The 21,066-nt window shown below is 39.9% G+C and overlaps 2 protein-coding genes across 2 annotated transcripts in view; one reads left to right on the top strand and one right to left on the bottom strand.

The window, feature by feature from the left end:
• The window catches only part of LOC126236960 (uncharacterized), a 62,363-nt gene extending 42,534 nt beyond the window's left edge, over positions 1 to 19,829 (bottom strand). The window contains exons 1-2 of the mRNA XM_049946658.1: positions 19,174 to 19,829; positions 2,461 to 2,598 (exon numbers count right to left, since the gene is read on the bottom strand). Of these exons, the coding sequence (XP_049802615.1) occupies positions 2,461 to 2,598; positions 19,174 to 19,664 (629 nt within the window). The 5' untranslated portion in view covers positions 19,665 to 19,829. The remainder of the gene's footprint in view (positions 1 to 2,460; positions 2,599 to 19,173) is intronic.
• Positions 1 to 21,066, top strand: part of LOC126236961 (heterogeneous nuclear ribonucleoprotein R) — a 179,829-nt gene that overhangs the window by 70,951 nt on the left and 87,812 nt on the right. The window lies entirely within an intron of this gene.

Genomic DNA, 21,066 nt, shown 5'->3' with positions numbered 1-21,066 from the left:
CGAAATTTAACCGACAGGAAGAAGATGCTGTGATATGCAAGTGATTAGCTTTTCAGAGCATTCCCACAAGGTTGGCGCCGGTGGTGACACCTACAACATGCTGACATGAGGAAAGTTTCCAACCGATTTCTCATACACAAACAGCAGTTGACAGGCGTTGCCTGGTGAAACGTCGTGATGCCTCGTGTAAGGAGGAGAAATGTGTATCATCACGTTTCTGACTTTGATAAAGGTCGGATTGTAGCCTATCGTGATTGCTGATTATCATATCGCGACATTGATGCTCGCGTTGGTCGAGATCCAATGAGTGTTAGCAGAATATGGAATCGGTGGTTTCAGGAGGGTAATACAGAACACTGTGCTGGATCCCAACGGCCTCAGATCACTAACAGTTGAGATGACAGGCATCGTATCCGCATGGCTGTAACGGATCGTGCAGCCACGTCTCGAACCCTGAGTCAACAGATGGAAACGTTTGCAAGACAACCATCTGCACGAACAGTTCGATGACATTTGCAGCATCATGGACGTTACATTTCAGATGTTTTACGACCCGTGGCTCTACCCTTCATTCGATCCCTGTGAAATCCTACATTTCAGCAGGATAATGCACAACCGCATGTTGCAGGTCTGTACAGGCCTTTCTGGATACAGAAATGTTCGACTGCTGCCCTGGCCAGCACATTCTCCAGATCTCTCACCAATTGAAAACATCTTGTCAATGGTGGCCGAGCAACTTGCTTGTCACAATACGCCAGTCACTACTCTTGAAGATCTGTGGTATCGTGTTGCAGCGGCATGGGCAGCTGTACCTGTACATGCCATCCAAACTCTGTTTGACTCAATGCCCCAGGCGTATCAAGGCTGTTATTACGGCCACAGGTGGTTGTTCTGGGTACTGATTTCTCAGGATCCATGCACCCAGATTGCGTGAAAATGTAATCACATGTCAGTTCTAGAATAATATATTTGTCCAATGAATAACCGTTTATCATCTGCATTTCTTCTTGGTGTAGCAATTTTAATGGCCAGTAGTGTACTTTGTTTTGTTATTTCACATGCACTGCATCTTTATTTATAGAAGTGTACTCTCTTGTTATCCTCACATTCAACATCATGCACAATTTTACGAGATTTTTCAAGCCTCTTGGTTCTTTCATGCCATTTCAAATAAGCTGTCCCCACCAAACTCCTCTACTGTGCTGTTGTTTGTGAAGAACAAGATGTTAGGCCTTTTTCCGTTACCAATATATCACACTGAATGGAAGGAATGAAAATCTGAGGTATACCAAAGTTAATGATTCAGCGGTTCCTCTTTGACCACAAAATAGAGACTTTGGTTTCCGACTAATCTGTAGTGTCGCCTGAGATCTAGGTTGGCTTGGAAGGTGATAACTTGGGGTCCTGGTACTTTGATAGTTAAAAATACATGTGCTTGAGTGGCATCCAGTCAATATACCAGTTAATATAATCACTGGTCAAAGCTGATGGATTGTGTTGCTTTGCTAAATGATTACCAATTCTGCTCTTGTTCATTTGTCATTTTTGTTTCACAATAAGTTTTATGTCACATACATAACATGCCCCACCATATTAAGTTTAACTTAGTGATAAAAATTAGATGCAGAATGTTTTAACTTAGATACTACTGCAACTGATAATCGACATCTACCAAAACAAATTCTGGTTAACAGTTACAATTACACAAAATCTGTAGAATCCAGCAGTCGCTACAAAACGAATGCGGTGTTACCATTAGATGAAAAAGTAACTATTCTGGCAAAGTTTTAGCATCATCAATAAGAGGGGGGGTGGGGTAGGGTGGGGGGAGGGGGCTTCTTTCCATAAAACATCATTGTAGTGGCAACATTAATACAATAGTGGAAAACCCTGGGTGGAATACAAAAATATGAAATGAGTAAATGTGATATCTCACTGTATTGTGGAAGTATTGAATGGCAGGTGTGCACATAAACAGACACTGGGTCATGGTACCTCAAAACAGACACTGGGTCATGGTATCTCAGTTTATAATCTTCTTCTACATGCACAGACATACACAGTTAAGACTGTCCTGCTACAGTGGGGGACACTGTAGTTGTATTTATAACTATGTACTGTGAAGAAAAACTACATATTGTAATCTGAGTTACCATGTTCTTGTTCTTGTTCTTGTTTATGTGCGTATCCACCACTCAACAGCTCCACTATATGACTGGTAATTATCTTTACTCATTGTACTGTTAGTCTTTCACTATAATGGCAATACGTGTTGAATTACTAATTTTTCACTTTTACTATTACTTTTCGGTTTCATAGTATCCTGAATTTTATTTCAATTTTGCATAAATATCTCTAAATTATACAATGCACTGTATGTTCAAATGATTGGAGTGTGATTCTTCATTACTGTTCTTAAGAACAAGTGGAAATAAATAAAATAAATTAAGTTTTGCTTACCATTCATTGATCTTGTAGTACTCAGAAGTGTAGTCCAAACTTAGACTATCATTGGGGATAGCACCTAAGTCCTGCACAATGAATGTTCGGAGTGTAGATGTCCGCTCCAAATGTATCGGATCATTGAAGTCGTCACCCCTTCAAAAAGGCAAAGCAAATCACATTCATTACCATGTAGCCATTACCTACACTATGTACCAACATGAAAAAGAAGACATGCATTTGTCCCATAAAAAATAATTGCATGGATGGAAATCAAGAGCACTTTTGTTAGTAAACATGCTAAAGGAATAGTTTTGTAAATGTGGGATGGCCCTTACAGTAAATATATTAACCGAATGGGGGAAAAGTTTCAAGAAATAATTTCAGCGACCTTTCAATCAACTAATAACTTTCTGGATACATTAGGGAATTTGTTCTCTTTTCATTGCTTTATGGGAGTTGTGAAGCATTCAGGGTGGATGGTTCTTGAGATAACTGAAGTCATATTTTGCTCCAGAACATAGGCAATTTTCACACCTTACAGCTCAGAAAAATCACCTCTGATGTAGTTCTTTCAACTTGCATAGGGAACTAAATGTTTTCTTTCATCTAAAAGATACCTCAATTTTATAATATGGTCTGTGCTGTACAATGTAATTTGAAGGGAAGAGAAATCTTATTCTGCTAAGTAAACACAATGGCAAAGTACACTTTTACAATCCTTGTCTTGGAGATTAACAATTCACTTTTGGTTAATGAATAACTTGAACCAAGTCTATTTAAAGTGAGAATTTGCTACTGATTCTGGAGTTCTCATTGAACACTAACTGGTATTGATCCACAGTGGTTTTTGACACTACCCCTCTGAAATAAATAGTATCCCTATCACCAATGTGCTATGCTTGACAGTCAGTGAAGTCCAACCATGAGTGGTTACTTTTCTGATGTTCCCATGCCTCAGAGTGGGCTGCTTAGCTAATATTCCCAAACCTCAAGTCACCTGCCTAATGGATCCTAAGTTGGAATGCTATTAAAAAAAAAAAAAACAAACAAACAAACAAACATACATACATCTATTTGTCAATGGTGCAATGTTTAAATTTTGCACCAGTTTTCTGAATGTTCCTACCTGGGGAATACTAATGTCTGCCTAAACGTAATTCCTCAGGAACTGGCAGCTTCTCAAGAATATGCCGATCAAGGATCCAGTTAGTATCCCTCCTGGGTTGTCAGTAAAACAATCTTAAGGGTCACAAAGGTGCATGTAAATAATCAGAGCATTGTCTTCCTTGGATGTACTCTCACAAATTCTGCCAACTCATATCCTGTAGCCATAAATGAAGAAAACATAATAGCATGGCTGCAAAATTGAAACTCAGAATTCTGGTTGATTCTCTAATAAGTCTGAGAATTTGGCAACTAACTTCCAAAAACTTGTTTCACTTGAACTTTTTGCAAGTAAGTTGTGTCAAACTGGTGGTTTTCTCTTGTTTTGGCAACAGTGAATGCAGAAGTAGTATATTCTTGGCCTGTCCTAGACAATTCTAACTAAGCCTTGTCAACAAAAAGTAATTTCATTTTTGTTATGTTTTTGTGACAACTGTGTGAAAATCAAATGGCGTTAGATCTGATATTCTTTTGAGCACTGTAAGTTAACACTTGTAACTAGACATTTGAAAGGTCCTCCAACCCCATCACACACAGCTTTAAAGAACCTGGTAGCAAATGAAATCTCCATGATGGTGGCAATTTTTTCTGTACTTTGAACACATCCATTGCTGATGTTACATAATTTTCTGCAGTTTAGTAACTGTTTTATGAAGGTGACCATTTCTGTCTTAAAAACATGAACTGGTATAGTATTACATGAACTGGTATAGTATTACATTATACTGTTTCACTTAGAACAAAATAATCATGATGGGATGCATAATAGTTTGACAGTTTTCTCAACTAAAACATTTCACAGAATTCTGAGCAACTGAATAGCAGAGCTATCAGTTTACTGCACTTCAAGTTCTCTTTCACAGTTTTAAGATATCATGTCTGGAAGTGGTGACTCGTAAAGTTATATATGAAACCTTCAGCATGAAAGCTCCAACAAGGAGCTCGTTATCAAGTGATAAACCATCTCAATAAAATTCTTTTGGATTATTTCACTATAATGATACCTGGAAGATCTTATGATGCATGATCTGCCTGAAGCCACAGACTGTAGATGGGGAAGGAACTACTCATCATCATCGTCTTCTGGGTCAACATCTTTGTAGAAGCCAGGAAAATATGATTGCCGTACATCCATTCTTGTGTTGATGGTCCGTGGGTCTTAAGCTGTTCTCTTCCATTATGAAATGAAACACCTGCAGCTATCATTTAGAAGTTATTTAATTTTATGGAAACCAGTTTCAATGACTCAATGTACCATATTTAGACCATAGCTGATTGCTTAATGGGGTGAACTCCGATCCCATACACAATTCCATCAGTGGCCAATATTTCTGAACTGGCTTCCGTAGAATACTGTAACAGCAAAGTTGTGTCTGCAACCATCAACTAGTTGATGGCATTGTTACATCACTATGGAAGCCAAATGATAGACGTTGATCACTGATGGGATTGCATATACAATCAGAGTTCACACCCTAGTGTCAGCTAAGGCCTGAAGATGGTGTATTAAGTCACTGAAACTGGTAGTCATATAAACGATAGCTGCAGGTATTTAATTTTATCATGTTAAGGAAGATATGGTGACCATGCACTGCGTATTGTTGTGTCAATTAAAACTTGTTTAATTATTTTGTAAAATGCATTAGTTTTAAATTCTGATGAATGGTACAAACTCAGAGTGCATTCCCGATGACCCACAGCTATACACCACTTAGGTCTGAATGCACAGAATTTGGAAATGATAATTTCAGGACCAAACTTATTCCAATAAATAACAAATACTTTTTTTTCAAAATGCTTAGCAACTGTTGCTTTTAAACTTTTACCCCCATCAATTAGAACAATCACGTAGTCTTTTATCCCTGGACAAAGTCTGCCAAATTCCTCATTCTTTACAAAAATACCACCACAATGACAATTTTTTACAGCATCTGATGCATTTGCCCCCTGTCATAGCCAAAATACTATCACCAGTTTTCAATTTTCTGGTGCTACACTTGTCTTTCTGGTGGACCAACTGTTTGGCACCAATGTTAGAAACTGAATTTTTTTCAGTGCAACTTAAAATGCACAGTTTTACTATAGTTTTGATCAAGAGGTCATATGAAACAATTGAGCATTTCATTTATGAAATTTTGTATGAATAAATTTTGGATAATTTTGCGCATATCTGAAAACATACAAAAACAAAATTATGGTGTCTTGTGGAGAGGAGTGTGCCACTTCTAGCAAATATTGAGAGATCTGTATTAGAGGTAGCCCTTCTGAGCTAAGAGTGTCCACAACTGCCTAAATATTAAGGAAAAATTTTCAAATTATTTGAAGTGTTTGACACTGCTACATCAACTCTCAACGTCTCAATCTAAACTAGACCTTGGGCTATCTTACAGATCAGCATGTTACCACACCTAAGATTTTATATTCACATTAATTGCTTTCACTGACTCATACCCAAACTGACACTATCCAACTTAATCCATGCCTCGACCACACTACAGATCAGTCTGTCACCACACCTTACATTCCAAAAACCTTTGTATTTGAGCCTACATTTAGTTGACCTAAATTTCCTGCACCAAAATCTTCCTCCAATTATCAAAAGGACCACCCACTCCTATAAATTAAATTTTGCCGATCCCACAAAGTAACAAACACGGACACAACTCTCAAAAGCAGAGCTTTTTATCACAATTACATGAGGAAATACTTTTACGTCAACTGTGAGCATTTCTCATTACATGGTATTTCTTGACACTTATAAGAGTGCCTCTGGTGCATATTAAATCAGATGATCTAAACTGACAGCTTTCCTTTTCAGATTAATTTTACTGACTTCTTATTACACATATAATATGCAATCAGGTTTTCTTTTTCATTTCGTAAGTATGCTAAACAGATGACTAAAACTATTATCTCTTTACTCTCCTGAGTTCTTTTAATGGGTCTAGTAACAATATGATCCCCCCATGAACCATGGACCTTGCCGTTGGTGGGGAGGCTTGCGTGCCTCAGCAATACAGATGGCCGTACCGTAGGTGCAACCACAACGGAGAGGTATCTGTTGAGAGGCCAGACAAACATGTGGTTCCTGAAGAGGGGCAGCAGCCTTTTCAGTAGTTGCAGGGGCAACAGTCTGGATGATTGACTGATCTGGCCTTTTAACATTAACCAAAACGGCCTTGCTGTGCTGGTACTGCGAACGGCTGAAAGCAAGGGGAAACTACAGCCGTAATTTTTCCCGAGGACATGCAGCTTTACTGTATGATTAAATGATGATGGCGTCCTCTTGGGTAAAATATTCCGGAGGTAAAATAGTCCCCCATTCGGATCTCAGGGCGGGGACTACTCAAGAGGACGTCGTTATCAGGAGAAAGAAAACTGGCGTTCTACGGATCGGAGCGTGGAATGTCAGATCCCTTAATCGGGCAGGTAGGTTAGAAAATTTAAAAAGGGAAATGGATCGGTTAAAGTTAGATATAGTGGAAATTAGTGAAGTTCGGTGGCAGGAGGAACAAGACTTTTGGTCAGGTGATTACGGGGTTATAAATACAAAATCAAATAGGGGTAATGCAGCAGTAGGTTTAATAATGAATAAAAAAATAGAAGTGCGGGTTAGCTACTACAAACAGCATAGTGAACGCATTATTGTGGCCAAGATAGACACAAAGCCCATGCCCACTACAGTAGTACAAGTTTATATGCCAACTAGCTCTGCAGATGATGAAGAAATTGATAAAATGTATGACGACATAAAAGAAATTATTCAGGTAGTGAAGGGAGACGAAAATTTAATAGTAATGGGTTACTGGAATTCGTCAGTAGGAAAAGGGAGAGAAGGAAACATAGTAGGTGATTATGGATTGGGGGGAAGAAATGAAAGAGGAAGCCGCCTTGTAGAATTTTGCACAGAGCATAACTTAATCATAGCTAACACTTGGTTCAAGAATCATAAGAAGGTTGTATACCTGGAAGAATCCTGGAGATACTAAAAGGTATCAGATAAATTATATAATGGTAAGACAGAGATTTAGGAACCAGGTTTTAAATTGTAAGACATTTCCAGGGGCAGATGTGGATTCTGACCACAATCTATTGGTTATGAACTGTAGATTGAAACTGAAGAAACTGCAAAAAGGTGGGAATTTAAGGAGATGGGACCTGGATAAACTGACTAAACCAGAGGTTGTACAGAGTTTCAGGGAGAGCATAAGGGAACAACTGACAGGAATGGGAGAAAGAAATACAGTAGAAGAAGAATGGGTAGCTCTGAGGGATGAAGTAGTGAAGGCAGCAGACGATCAAGTAGGTAAAAAGACGAGGGCTAATAGAAATCCTTGGGTAAAAGAAGAAATACTGAATTTAATTGATGAAAGGAGAAAATATAAAAATGCAGTAAATGATGCAGGCAAAAAGGAATACAAACGTCTCAAAAATGAGATCGACAGGAAGTGCAAAATGGCTAAGCAGGGATGGCTAGAGGACAAATGTAAGGATGTAGAGGCTTGTCTCACTAGGGGTAAGATAGATACTGCCTACAGGAAAATTAAAGAGACCTTTGGAGAGAAGAGAACCACTTGTATGAATATCAAGAGCTCAGATGGCAACCCAGTTCTAAGCAAAGAAGGGAAGGCAGAAAGGTGGAAGGAGTATATAGAGGGCCTATACAGGGGCGATGTTCTTGAGGACAATATTATGGAAATGGAAGAGGATGTAGATGAAGACGAAATGGGGGATAAGATACTGCGTGAAGAGTTTGACAGAGCACTGAAAGACCTGAGTCGAAACAAGGCCCCGGGAGTAGACAACATTCCATTAGAACTACTGATGGCCTTGGGAGAGCCAGTCATGACAAAACTCTACCATCTGGTGAGCAAGATGTATGAGACAGGCGAAATACCCTCAGACTTCAAGAAGAATATAATAATTCCAATCCCAAAGAAAGCAGGTGTTGACAGATGTGAAAATTACCAAACTATCAGTTTAATAAGTCACAGCTGCAAAATACTAATGCGAATTCTTTACAGACGAATGGAAAAACTGGTAGAAGCGAACCTCGGGGAAGATCAGTTTGGATTCCGTAGAAATGTTGGAACACGTGAGGCAATACTAACCTTACGACTTATCTTAGAAGAAAGATTAAGAAAAGGCAAACCTACGTTTCTAGCATTTGTAGACTTAGAGAAAGCTTTTGACAATGTTAACTGGAATACTCTCTTTCAAATTCTGAAGGTGGCAGGGGTAAAATACAGGGAGCGAAAGGCTATTTACAATTTGTACAGAAACCAAATGGCAGTTATAAGAGTCGAGGGGCATGAAAGGGAAGCAGTGGTTGGGAAAGGAGTGAGACAGGGTTGTAGCCTCTCCCCGATGTTATTCAATCTTTATATTGAGCAAACAGTAAAGGAAACAAAAGAAAAATTCGGAGTAGGTATTAAAATTCATGGAGAAGAAGTAAAAACTTTGAGGTTCGCCGATGACATTGTAATTCTGTCAGAGACAGCAAAGGACTTGGAAGAGCAGTTGAACGGAATGGACAGTGTCTTGAAAGGAGGATATAAGATGAACATCAACAAAAGCAAAACGAGGATAATGGAATGTAGTCAAATTAAATCTGGTGATGCTGAGGGAATTAGATTAGGAAATGAGACACTTTAAAGTAGTAAAGGAGTTTTGCTATTTAGGGAGTAAAATAACTGATGATGGTCGAAGTAGAGAGGATATAAAATGTAGACTGGCAATGGCAAGGAAATCGTTTCTGAAGAAGAGAAATTTGTTAACATCGAGTATAGATTTAAGTGTCAGGAAGTCGTTTCTGAAAGTATTTGTATGGAGTGTAGCCATGTATGGAAGTGAAACATGGACGATAAATAGTTTGGACAAGAAGAGAATAGAAGCTTTCGAAATGTGGTGCTACAGAAGAATGCTGAAGATAAGGTGGGTGGATCACGTAACTAATGAGGAGGTATTGAGTAGGATTGGGGAGAAGAGAAGTTTGTGGCACAACTTGACTAGAAGGAGGGATCGGTTGGTAGGACATGTTTTGAGGCATCAAGGGATCACAAATTTAGCATTGGAGGGCAGCGTGGAGGGTAAAAATCGTAGAGGGAGACCAAGAGATGAATACACTAAGCAGATTCAGAAGGATGTAGGTTGCAGTAGGTACTGGGAGATGAAGAAGCTTGCACAGGATAGAGTAGCATGGAGAGCTGCATCAAACCAGTCTCAGGACTGAAGACCACAACAACAATATGATATAATTATCACTAGCGCTACTAGTCTCACAGTAGGTATTGACAAATGTGCTATAATGGCAAAGGTAATTTCTGCATGTGCATCAAATTGAAGGTGTGGAAGTATGTTTTAGGTACACATTCATAGTTCAACAGGAAATGGGTCTGAGATCACATGCATATATGCTTCACTATCAACACTATCACTGAGTGAAGGCAATTACAGTTGTTGCTTAAGCTGATATATTCATCAAACCTTAAGGTTACCCTATGCTCAGTTTTTTTCATTCTGTAAATAATTTGTGTCATTCTTACATTTCTGTGTAACCCCAAGGTTATCCTCCACCCAGTTTTTTCATTCTTCTGTAAATAATTTGTGTCAATATTTGGCAAACATGAATTAATAAACTGATGGTTCGGTAGTATTAACATTTGTCAGCACTTGCCTTCTTTGAAATTGGAATTATTACATTCTTCCCGAAGTCTGAGGGTATTTTGCCTGTCTGATACATCTTGCACAGAAGATGGAATAATTTTGTCATGTCTAGCTCAACAAGGTTTTTCAGTAACTCTGACACAATGCCATCAGTATGTTGCAAGTGTCAGTGGTAGTCAGAAAAGTTTTGTATTTAGTTGTGAGGGCATTATGTTGGAGTTAAGTAAATTTGAACATGAGCAAATGGTTGATGCTCATATAGTGTGTGCTTCCATAACCAAGGTAGGACAAGTGTTAGGTGTTTCAAGAGGTACCACATTGTAGATATATACCGCATACATGGAAACCAGAAAAACATCATCTCCTAAGTCATAATGTGGACAAAAGTTTGTGTTGAGCAACTGTGACACAGTCATTGAAGAGCTTTGTTATGGAACATTAAGAGAACAAAAGCTACAATAGTCACTGCAGAACTGGATGTTATACCCGTGAACCCTGTCGGCACCAATTAACATGAAGAGAGCTTCACGAGTAGGGAATTGCAGGGCTAGCAGGAACACCAGAACCACCCACCAGTGATGCAAATTCCCCTAACAGCAAAACATGGCACCAAAGCCACAAAAACTGGACTGAGGAGCACTGGAAGAAAGTAATTTGGTCGAATGAGTCTTGTTCCACACTGTTTCAAACTTCCAGCTGAGTTTACATTCAGAGTGAAACATAGCTAGGTTCGGTGATTACTTGGGCAGCAACATTGGTATCCCATGGGTCGCATGGTTACTCTGGAAGATCGCAATACTGCCATGAATTGTGAGATCATTTGTCCATCACAGGGAACAATGAAATTTCCTGGCAGATTAAAACTGTGTGCCTGACCGAGACTTGAACTCGGGACCTTTGCCTTTCGCAGGCAAGTGCTCTACCAACTGAGCTACCGAAGCACGACTCACGACCGGTACTCACAGCTTTACTTCTGCCAGTACTTCTGTGAGTACCGGTCGTGAGTCGTGCTTCGGTAGCTCAGTTGGTAGAGCACTTGCCCGCGAAAGGCAAAGGTCCCGAGTTCAAGTCTCGGTTGGGCACACAGTTTTAATCTGCCAGGAAGTTTCATATCAGCGCACACTCCGCTGCAGAGTGAAAATCTCATTCTGGAAACATGGAACAATGTTTGTTCTCAGTGGTGATGATGTGCTGCATGATGAAAGGGCCAGTGTTCACTCAGTTTGCATCATCCAGGGCTGATTTTGTAAGCATGGGGATGAAATCTGACATCTATCCTGACCACCAGTCACCAGATCTTAATATTATTGAGACTTTGTGATCTACTTTGGAGAGAAGGGTGCATGATCGCTATCCACCTTCCCCAGCATTACCTGAACTTATTACTATTTTGCAGGATGAATGATGTGATATTGCCTTGAAAACCATACCGGACCTGTATTTAACCATTCGAAGATGAATGGAAGCTGTTTCGAATGCCATTGGTTTACCTACACCATATTAAGCAAGGTATGCGTTATGGTTGCTGTGTTTCTATCTGTATCGACATCTGCATGGTTGCTCTACAAATCACACTTAAGTGCCTGGCAGAGGGTTTATTGAATCAGCTTCAGACTAATTCTCTATTATTCCAATCTCGAACAGAGTGCAGAAAAAATGAACACCTATATCTTTCTGTGCAAGCTCTAATTCACTTTATTTTATTATCATGATTGTATCTCCCTAAGTAGGTCAGCGCCAACAAAATATTTACGCTTCGGAGGAGAAACATGATGATTGAAATTTCGTGAGAAGATTGCCCCCAACACAAAATCATTTGTTTTAATGATATTTATCCCAAATCTTGTATCACATCCATGACACTCTCTCCCCTATTTGTCGATAATACAAAATGCGCTGCTCTTCTTTGAACTTTTTCAATGTATTCTATTAATTCTTATCTGGTAAGGATCCCACACCACACAGCAGTACTCCAAAAGAGGATCGACAAATGTGGTGTAGGCAGTCTCTTTAGCAGATCTGTTGCATCTTCGAAGTATTCTGCCAATAAAACAAAAGTCTGGTTCACCTTCCTCACAACATTTTCTGCTTGTTCTTTCCAACTTAAGTTGTTTGTAATTGTAATTCCTATGTATTTAATTGAATGTACGGCCTTTAGATTTGATTGATTTATCATATACCTAAAGTTTGACTGATTCCTTTTTGTCTATCCCATATTCCCCCCACCTTTCAACTTTCTCTTCTTTACTTAGTACTGGCTTGACAGCTGAGATCTCTATATTCATATAGTTGCTCCTCTTTTCTCCAGAGGTGTCTTTAATTTTGTTCTTTGTGACATTATCTTTCCCCTAGTTATGCATGCTTCTACAGTCTTGCATCTGTACTCTAGCTATTCCTGTTTAGCCATTTACACTTCCTGTCTTTTGTACTTGTGGTGCAATGATACAGCACACTTTAATCACAATTCAACTAGCAGCAATGGACCAGGTTTTTATTATGCTATTGAAAATCAAACACTATCAACATGTAAAATGGAAACCTTTCTTCACAACAAAATAAGAGTCACTGCATGAGAACAAGAAAATGAGAATAACTGCTGTATGGGTAACACTGCATCTCACCCATAAGAAGTTCTCACAGCTAAGTTTAATCACATAAAAAGGAAGTTTCTCACAGTGTTTATAAAGGACGAGTCTCAACAAGGCAGCGGTTAGTGATGAGCAGTAGCTGCACTTGGTGACAGCTAGGTGGCTCGAAGAATGTATGGCAGGTGGCATCCAAAAAGGCTATGGCCGACAACACCTGCACACAGTGGCAGCGTAGTGGCTCGTGGAGCATACAGAGAAGCTAAATTGAATGAGGCTATGGTGGCAAGTGGCAACTGCACAAGGTGACAGTGAGGTGCTTTGGGAAGTGTGCTGCAGGTAGAGTCCCACAAGGCTATGGTCGGCAATGCTGTGGCTGTATGCAGTTGCAGACTAACTGCTCAGAGAGACAGCTAATGTCTAGGACTGGAGCTCTGTTGGAACAGGCTGGCTATGTGTTGGGCAACTAGTTGTATATACACCCAGTGAAAGCTTACATGGTCTTTTCTACATGCCACATGACTGGTGTAGGAAAATAATTCTATAATTGTGGTGCTGCCTGGCACCTGGGTGCTGTGCGGAGCTTCCTGTAAGACTGCTGGTAAAAATTTTTATGTTTATCAGCAGTGAAAGTATCCTTCCGCTGATTTGGTGTTTGTTACCAGTGGTCGAGTTGTGGTGAGACCACTGCCAGCAATCTGATAGTATTTCGGTACAGCTTAGTTTCCGGGATATACAACATACAGGTATACAGATACAATACTTGGAGCCATCTTGAGACCATAAAGATCAGAGGGGAGGAGGCGTGTCTTGAAGGTGAGGCAATGTGGCTCTAGTGTGGAGAAGCCAGTGACCACCAACGGTGGCACTAGTGGCCGCTGGGAGAGACAGCTGAATCGACGGCAGCCACCTCAGATGCAACAATATGGACAGGGTGTGCTGGGCAATGCGGGGAAGGCTGCAGGAGTTACATGAGATGGTGTCATGAAGAGGTGTCACTGGGCAGAGACCAACAGATAGCTGTCTGTCGTGCAGGGCCTTCTCCCTGAAAACACTGCAAGTACTTGAGACATTAGTGTATGTCCATGCTGTACTACCTGTAGGTTCAAGGCCAGAAGCGGAAACGAGGCTGTGGGACAGGGCTGTGGGACGTAGACGAGTGCAGGCCCATTGACAAAGTGGCATGACCTCATGGAGTACAGTACCTACAGAACGTTGGGCACTGGAGGCTGATGGGAACAGGGCCTGACCAATGGCAGGTGCCGTACAGGGTTTCTGAACGTCAGCAGTGACTGATTAGGAAACAAATGAACCCCGAGAAATGGATGCAAAGCACAGGAGGCAGACCGGTGGGCCTTCAAATGAGCAGATATGACGATCAGAGTTCTAACCCTTGGAGTAAATAGATGAAGAAATGGACTCTGAGATGTGGTGCTGGAAAAGAGCAAAGAGCACTGCAGAAGGCAGAAAGACAGCAACTGAAGAAGCGAAACTGCCGGAGCAACTGAAGAAGAGAAGCTGTCGGAGAGGCCTATGGTGTGAATGTGTCAATGGGCAGTGATGGATGGAGCCAGCTGCGGTGGCTGAGTCGGCGGCAGTATGGTTGTATTGCAGTACTGACAAGTTTACAGGGGGTACCACATACAGATAATACTGTCAGTGTCATTTTTTGGATGTCTGTATTCCCTTTCACCTGCTTCACTTGTTGCATTTTTATGTTTTCTCCTTTCTGTATTCAGGGATTTCTACTAGGCCTTGTCTTTGCACCTATGTAATCCTCTGCTGCCGTCTCCAAAATTTACCCATTCGTCTTCTATTATAGACCCGTCCCATTTCAGTTTAATGTTGTCTGATGTTCCCTCTGAAACCCTCAATCTCAGGTCCCACCTCCTTAATTTCCTATCTTTCTGCAATTTCTTCAGTTTTAGTCCACAAAATTTGTCAGTCTCCACATCTGGCCATATAAATTTCTTAAAGTTTAAAATCTGATTTCGAAACCTCCGTCTTACAGGTATCAATCAATAAAGAATCTTTCAGTGTCCTCAGGCCTATTCCATGTGTACACTTTCTTTCATCATTCTTAATCTTAGTGTTAGCAGTGATTAAATAATGCTCTGTGCGAAAGTCTACCAGGTGTCTTGCTCCTGCATTTCTTTCCCTCCCTCAGGCCATGTTTCCTGCTGTTTTTCCTTCTCTACCTTTACCCAATATAAAATTCCAGTAAACCATAATAATTTTCATCTGCTGTAACTATCTCAATTGTTTTCTTTTATCTCATCATGCTTTCCTTCAATCTCTTCATCATCTGCAGAGCTAGCTGACTCTCAACCTTGTACTACTGTGGCATTTAAGTTCTTGTCTTTCTTGGCTACGATAATACATTCGCTGTGCTGTTCATAGTAACTTATCCGAATTCCTTTTTTCCTATTCATTATTAGGCCTACTCTTCCATTCCCCCTATATGACTTGTGTTGATAGCTGCTGATCTGCCCGAAAGTCCTCTTCTTCCTACCACTGTAGTTCACTAATTCACACTATATCAAACTTCAACCTACCCATTTCCCCCATTTAAATTTTCTAACCCACCTACTCGAATAGGGGATCTAACATTCCATGCTTCGATCCATAGAATATCAGTCTTGTATGGGATCTGAATGGGGGAGCAGAGTACCTCGGGAATATTGTACCCCATAGGGTGCTATCATTATTAAGCCAAACAGCAGAGCTGTGTGCCCTTGGGAATATATGGTGGTAGCAGTTTCACCTTTCAATTATCTTTTGGTGGTACAAGCACTGCAAGGCCATGCTTGATAATGTTACACAGACAGATCAGGCAACTATCCAGATTGTTGCTCCTGCAACTGCTGAAAAGGTTGCTACCCCTATTCAGGAGCTCCAGCTTAGTCTGGCATCTCCACAGATACCCCTCCATAGTAGTAGTTGTTGTTGTCGTTGTACCTGTGGTATAGGGAGGCACGGAAGACACCACATCCTAGCAATATCTATGGTTCATGGGAGGTGGTGTTACAGTTGTGGCATGTAAAATTTAACTGGTATCTACCTTGGTCGTCATAATGTTCCACTTCATTGCCCAATAGAAAAATGATTTCCTACTAGAAATTCATGTATTGCAAGCTGTAAAACTGTTGGTATCCAAGGAACTAATTTCTTCCTGTGGGGTGTGGTTTGAGGAAGCAACAGTAAATGCATTCCACTGTTTACCCTAAAAAAATGTGTATAGGAATACTATCAACTCATTGAGTGTTTCATGTCTTAAGAAATTAAACCAAATGGAGGTTAATATAGCATAACAATAGATACCAATAATTTCAAGGATCAGCAACTTAATTAGAATGATGAGCAGAATGCACTTATGGTGTCCTTGACTGTGGGGTCACATTCTGATGTTGGTAACAGCTCACATGATTAATGACAGGAACCGAGTACAATGAATCACGATTCAGTTGTCAGTAGCCAATCTGAATTCTCATCCTTAATTTCATATGGTTTATAAATAAAGCTACCTGGTCGTTTGTTCTCTTAGGTTAGACTGTAACAACGTCATTGGAATTTTTGGTAAAATTAGTTAATGTAATGGTGAACATAAGACGGTGATCTGATAAATCTTGTAAAAAAGCAAGAAATTCTTTGTTTCATAAACAATTCACCTTATTTCTCAACATTGTCTCCTTTGAGGGATATACATTCTAGCCTTCTCATCCCACAGAAAAAAATATTTTTTTCTCCAAAATACTCATTGACTGCAACTATCATTTCTTCATTTGATGAAAATTTCTTCCCGGCAAGCCAAAGTTTCAAATTATGGAACAGAAAGAAACCACTGGGGCTCAGTCTGGTGAATAGGCTGGATGGGGAACTAATTCAAAGTCCATTTCATGCACTTTTGCTATTGTTATCGCTGATGTGTGGAATAGTGCATTATGCTGATAACAGAACACGTTTTTGAGTGCCAAACCTGGTACGTTTTCAGCCAACACAAGTTTCTTCTAATGATCCAATACTGAAGCATAATACGGTCCAGTTATGGTTCTGCCTTTTTCCAAGTAATCTATGAGTATTATTGCTTGGAAAAACTAAAAAGCAGTAGCCATTACCTTACCAGCTGACAAAATGGCCTTAGGCTTCTTTGGTACATTTTCACCAGCCTTTGTCCATTATTCTACTGCCATTTTGACAAATGGGTGTAAAGGTGAAGCATGGGTTCATCAGCCATCACAAACCACTGCAAACAATCTTGTGGACTGCTATTAAACACCACCAGAAATGTTGCGTCCGATGCGCGTTTGGTCAACAGTGACCAATCATGGCACCCACTTTGCACACAGCTTCTTCATAGCCAATTCTCTGTGCAGGATATTATGCACTTGCTCAGCTGAGATGTCCACAGTCTCAGCAACCTCACAAATTTTTTTTCGGGAATCGTGCATTACCATATTGTGGATTTTAAAACGGTTTCCGTGTTGTGACCTCAACTGGATAGCCGGAGTATGCTTCTTCACTTGTCTTACCACATATAAATTCAGTTGTGATTGGCAAGCTTTCAGAGCCAACGGCCCCTTCTTCATGTAGAAGGGCTGAAGGGGAATGAAGAAGTGTGAAGGAAAAGGACTGGAGAGGTCTAGGAAAAGGGGTAGATTTTGAGAAAGTCACCGGAACCACAGGTCAAGGGAGACTTACCGTATGGGATGAGAAGGAAAGACTGTTAGGACAGCATTGGACGAGATTTAGATTTGAAAACCTGATAACTTGAAGGTGGAAGAGAGGGTCACAAGACACAAGATTACTACTAAAACATCATGCACGAGTTAATAAGAGTGAGAAGCTAAGTGCATTGTACATAACAGAGGTTGGAGGGGTCGGTGAAAAATAGAAGGGAAAGACAATGAAAGATGTAGAAAACTGGACAGAAAGCCTTTTATTTCAGACATTTTTACTTTTAATTTATGAAGACACTTACAGAGAGTTGATGTGGTTCTGAATATAATTTAACAAAAAGCCTAAGTAGATTAATAACGGGTATCTGTGTTTAATGTTTGAAGAGTATTATGCTGACAAACAGTTTTCTTTTATAGGCAAGATATAACTGCATACGAAGAGAAATGGGACTGATAGTGTATTTAAGTTTGTAATAAGGGCTACAAGATATTTTGGTTATGAAAATTTCAGACAAGCACCTGATGGCCTTGATTTTCCTGAAGGCAATTAATTCAGTATTAATGAAGAAACAACAGTATTATGGTACCCTGTACAGATTATCTGTTTTTTGTATAAGAATTATCTCAGAAAGAATGCCATATCCCACATGAAAGTGAAAGAAATCATAACACGAACTATGTAAGTTTTTCATAAACACGTGTGCAGTTTACTCAATAATAAAAATCACACACACTCTTCCACACATGCTGCCTACTGCCATCTCTAGACTAAGGCCCAACTGTGGTCTCGACTGTTCCAAGCTGATTTCAAATCCAGATGTATATTGTCAAGTTTAACAGATGTGCAGTCAATACCAACATCGGATCAACTGAAAATAATATTAGGCCTAATAATTAGCTTTAAACCAAATATTCGATAAGTTATAAACAGCATTGTTATTAGCAATGATTCTTCAAGAACTCCCTGAGTAGCACTGAGCAAACTGAAACTTTTCACTTTCGTAGTTTACAATTTGTTTTCTTTAATGAGGAACAATTCCAAGCCCAGGGTGCCATAATACTGTAGTTTCTTCATTAATTGCTTTAAGCCTACAGGAAAATCAATTAGTGTAGCTTCAGCACAGTGTTTTGCTCTGAAACAAGCTTGCACAAAAGAAGTACCGATTTGAACAGCTTTGACTGAATTTGGACGGGAAACCATACCGACACTGTCAAGATATCAATATTTGGCCAATGCAAACATTTTTGTTGTTTGCAACAATAAATTATTTTGAAACGTATATGAACCAGAGGAAAGTGAAAACTACTAGTAGAGGACTTGTCACTTTTTGTCTGAAGGGAAAACCATTTCTTTTTAGGCACTCTGGGAAATGACCACTAAGATCCAGTTTATCGATTTGCACAGATGATATGGTACTAGGCCTAACTCTTTTTTTTTTTTTTTTTTTTTTTTTTACCAGGTATTAATCATATATTGTTGAGTCTATTCAGACTAAGGCAGTTTTGATCGAACTGTCAAGAAATTGTGGATCACCTGAACTACAATTTCTGCTCTTTGAAGCGTAAAGCAGCACTCTGTATTTCTTTATGATTTGTGACTAGTCTGACTTATCAACACTTGTGTACGCATTACCTACCTGAAAGTTCTGGGTGCAAAAAGTGGCATGGTCTTGTTGAAGAATCCTCTATACGACGGAGTGTATGAAGAATTCGGAGCAAAATATATGGCACTAGCGTTGATGTATCGGTTTGCCGAGACATCTGCGACCGTTGAAAGGAAATAATACATCATTCCAGGATCGTATGTATCATTTATTGCTGGTCTAATGAAACGTGACTGCAATACGTAACTCCAAAAGAAAGACCTGCTCATTGCCATATTATGAAGATGTAACAACGCAGTTCTATTGGGGAACACTGGATTAATATTTATGTCCTTTATGTCTGGAATATGTGACACTGAATCTTCTGGTAGTCGTAAGTCCTCCACACGCTGGATTGGGCAATTATCAGACGTAACTTTGTCCATTTTTTGACGTATCTCGTCGAAAGCATCGCGCGTTTGCCATTCATACTGCCCGTTCACGCCCAAAACAGTGAGAACCCAAAGTACAAGGAATGTATGCATTTTCACCGCCCAATTGAAACAATTTCGCTACTTTGAAGACCGTTTGATAGTGTTAACTTTGTCAAAGTATATCATAAATCAAACTCATCACTAGTGTTTTGTAACATTTGCTGACCTCCCCTGCATACACAACAACAGACTCACTCCACCATTACATTCAGAGATATGCTCTACGTCTACCACTACACGACGATCGGTAGTCGACCATTGAGCTCACTGGAGTCGACACACATGATGGTCTTGCCCATTTATTACAAAGGCCGATTTCAATACTTGTTCAACCGAAGTCTGCCGTAGACTTCGAGTCACTACATAAATGAAGTAAGTTAGATTAACATGTGGAGAAACCATGTACGGTGTTATATTGAAGCGTTTCGGGATAGCATTGTCTTCAGGAGCGCAAGTGTTTTGCTGTGCAGCGTTCTAGTCAGTTTTTCTCAGCACGTTGACGGTACAAACTGTTTATAATACAGCAAGACATACACGCAAAACGATTATATAGGCAGTTGCTAGATTTTGATTATTGCATTTAATGATCTCACTCAGAATCAGACACTGAAAAAAATGCAACTTGCTATTACAAGTATGCAGGGACCATACGTACATTTTATTTAAACAGATCGATAGCTGATGACGGAAAACGAAACCTTAAAATATCAAATGAAGCACGATGAAAGTTACTTTACCTATAACACGTAATTTTGATTTCCTGTACTTTTGTTTACCACTACTGCAACTGTGTTTTTGTTAACGTACGTTTACTACGCTGTGTAACGTTCAGTTGCTTTCCTTGAGGTTCCCCTTGGCATATGCCAAAATTTTACCGATACAAGGTCGCATATACATTAGATTGTATGGGGGGGGGGGGGTAGACTGAGGTATGGAGTACTTTTAGTAATTTGGAAGATTAATGTCGACTTGAATAAAAAGTTCCGGCCCTGTTAAAATGTGCGTAATACCGACTTCTAAATAATTTCTTTTAAAGAAGAACACCGAATAATACGCTTTTCCTTTCCTTGAGAGCCGTTGGGGCGGGGGGGAGTGACAGATCCTCCCCCTTGCCCCCCCTAGTATGGGCATCTCGGTACCGGAATGCATATTTAGGTGAGATGGAGGAAACTGCTATCAGTTTCTGAGAACAAAAGGCAGATTTGAAAAAACTATCAATAAACAAGAGTTTTGACATTTGTTGGATTAGTATTGCAATATTGGTGGGAGACCAGAAGGAGCAACATACAAAGAGTGCAGTGTCGAGAAGCGTTTCAGTGCTCGTTTTACGACATTCTTCAGTTTGGAGTGTCCGACAACAAGAAAATAACCACCACTGGCGCTGTAGCACAAGGAGCTACATTATATGCACCAACGTAAACCACTATGATGTTTGTGAGCCGTACACTACTTT

This window comes from Schistocerca nitens, chromosome 2, assembly GCF_023898315.1.
Source record: "Schistocerca nitens isolate TAMUIC-IGC-003100 chromosome 2, iqSchNite1.1, whole genome shotgun sequence".
NCBI classification, from domain to species: Eukaryota; Metazoa; Arthropoda; class Insecta; order Orthoptera; family Acrididae; genus Schistocerca; species Schistocerca nitens.
The sequence above is the reverse complement of the archived record's forward strand: the minus strand, read 5'-3'. Positions and strand labels throughout refer to the sequence as shown.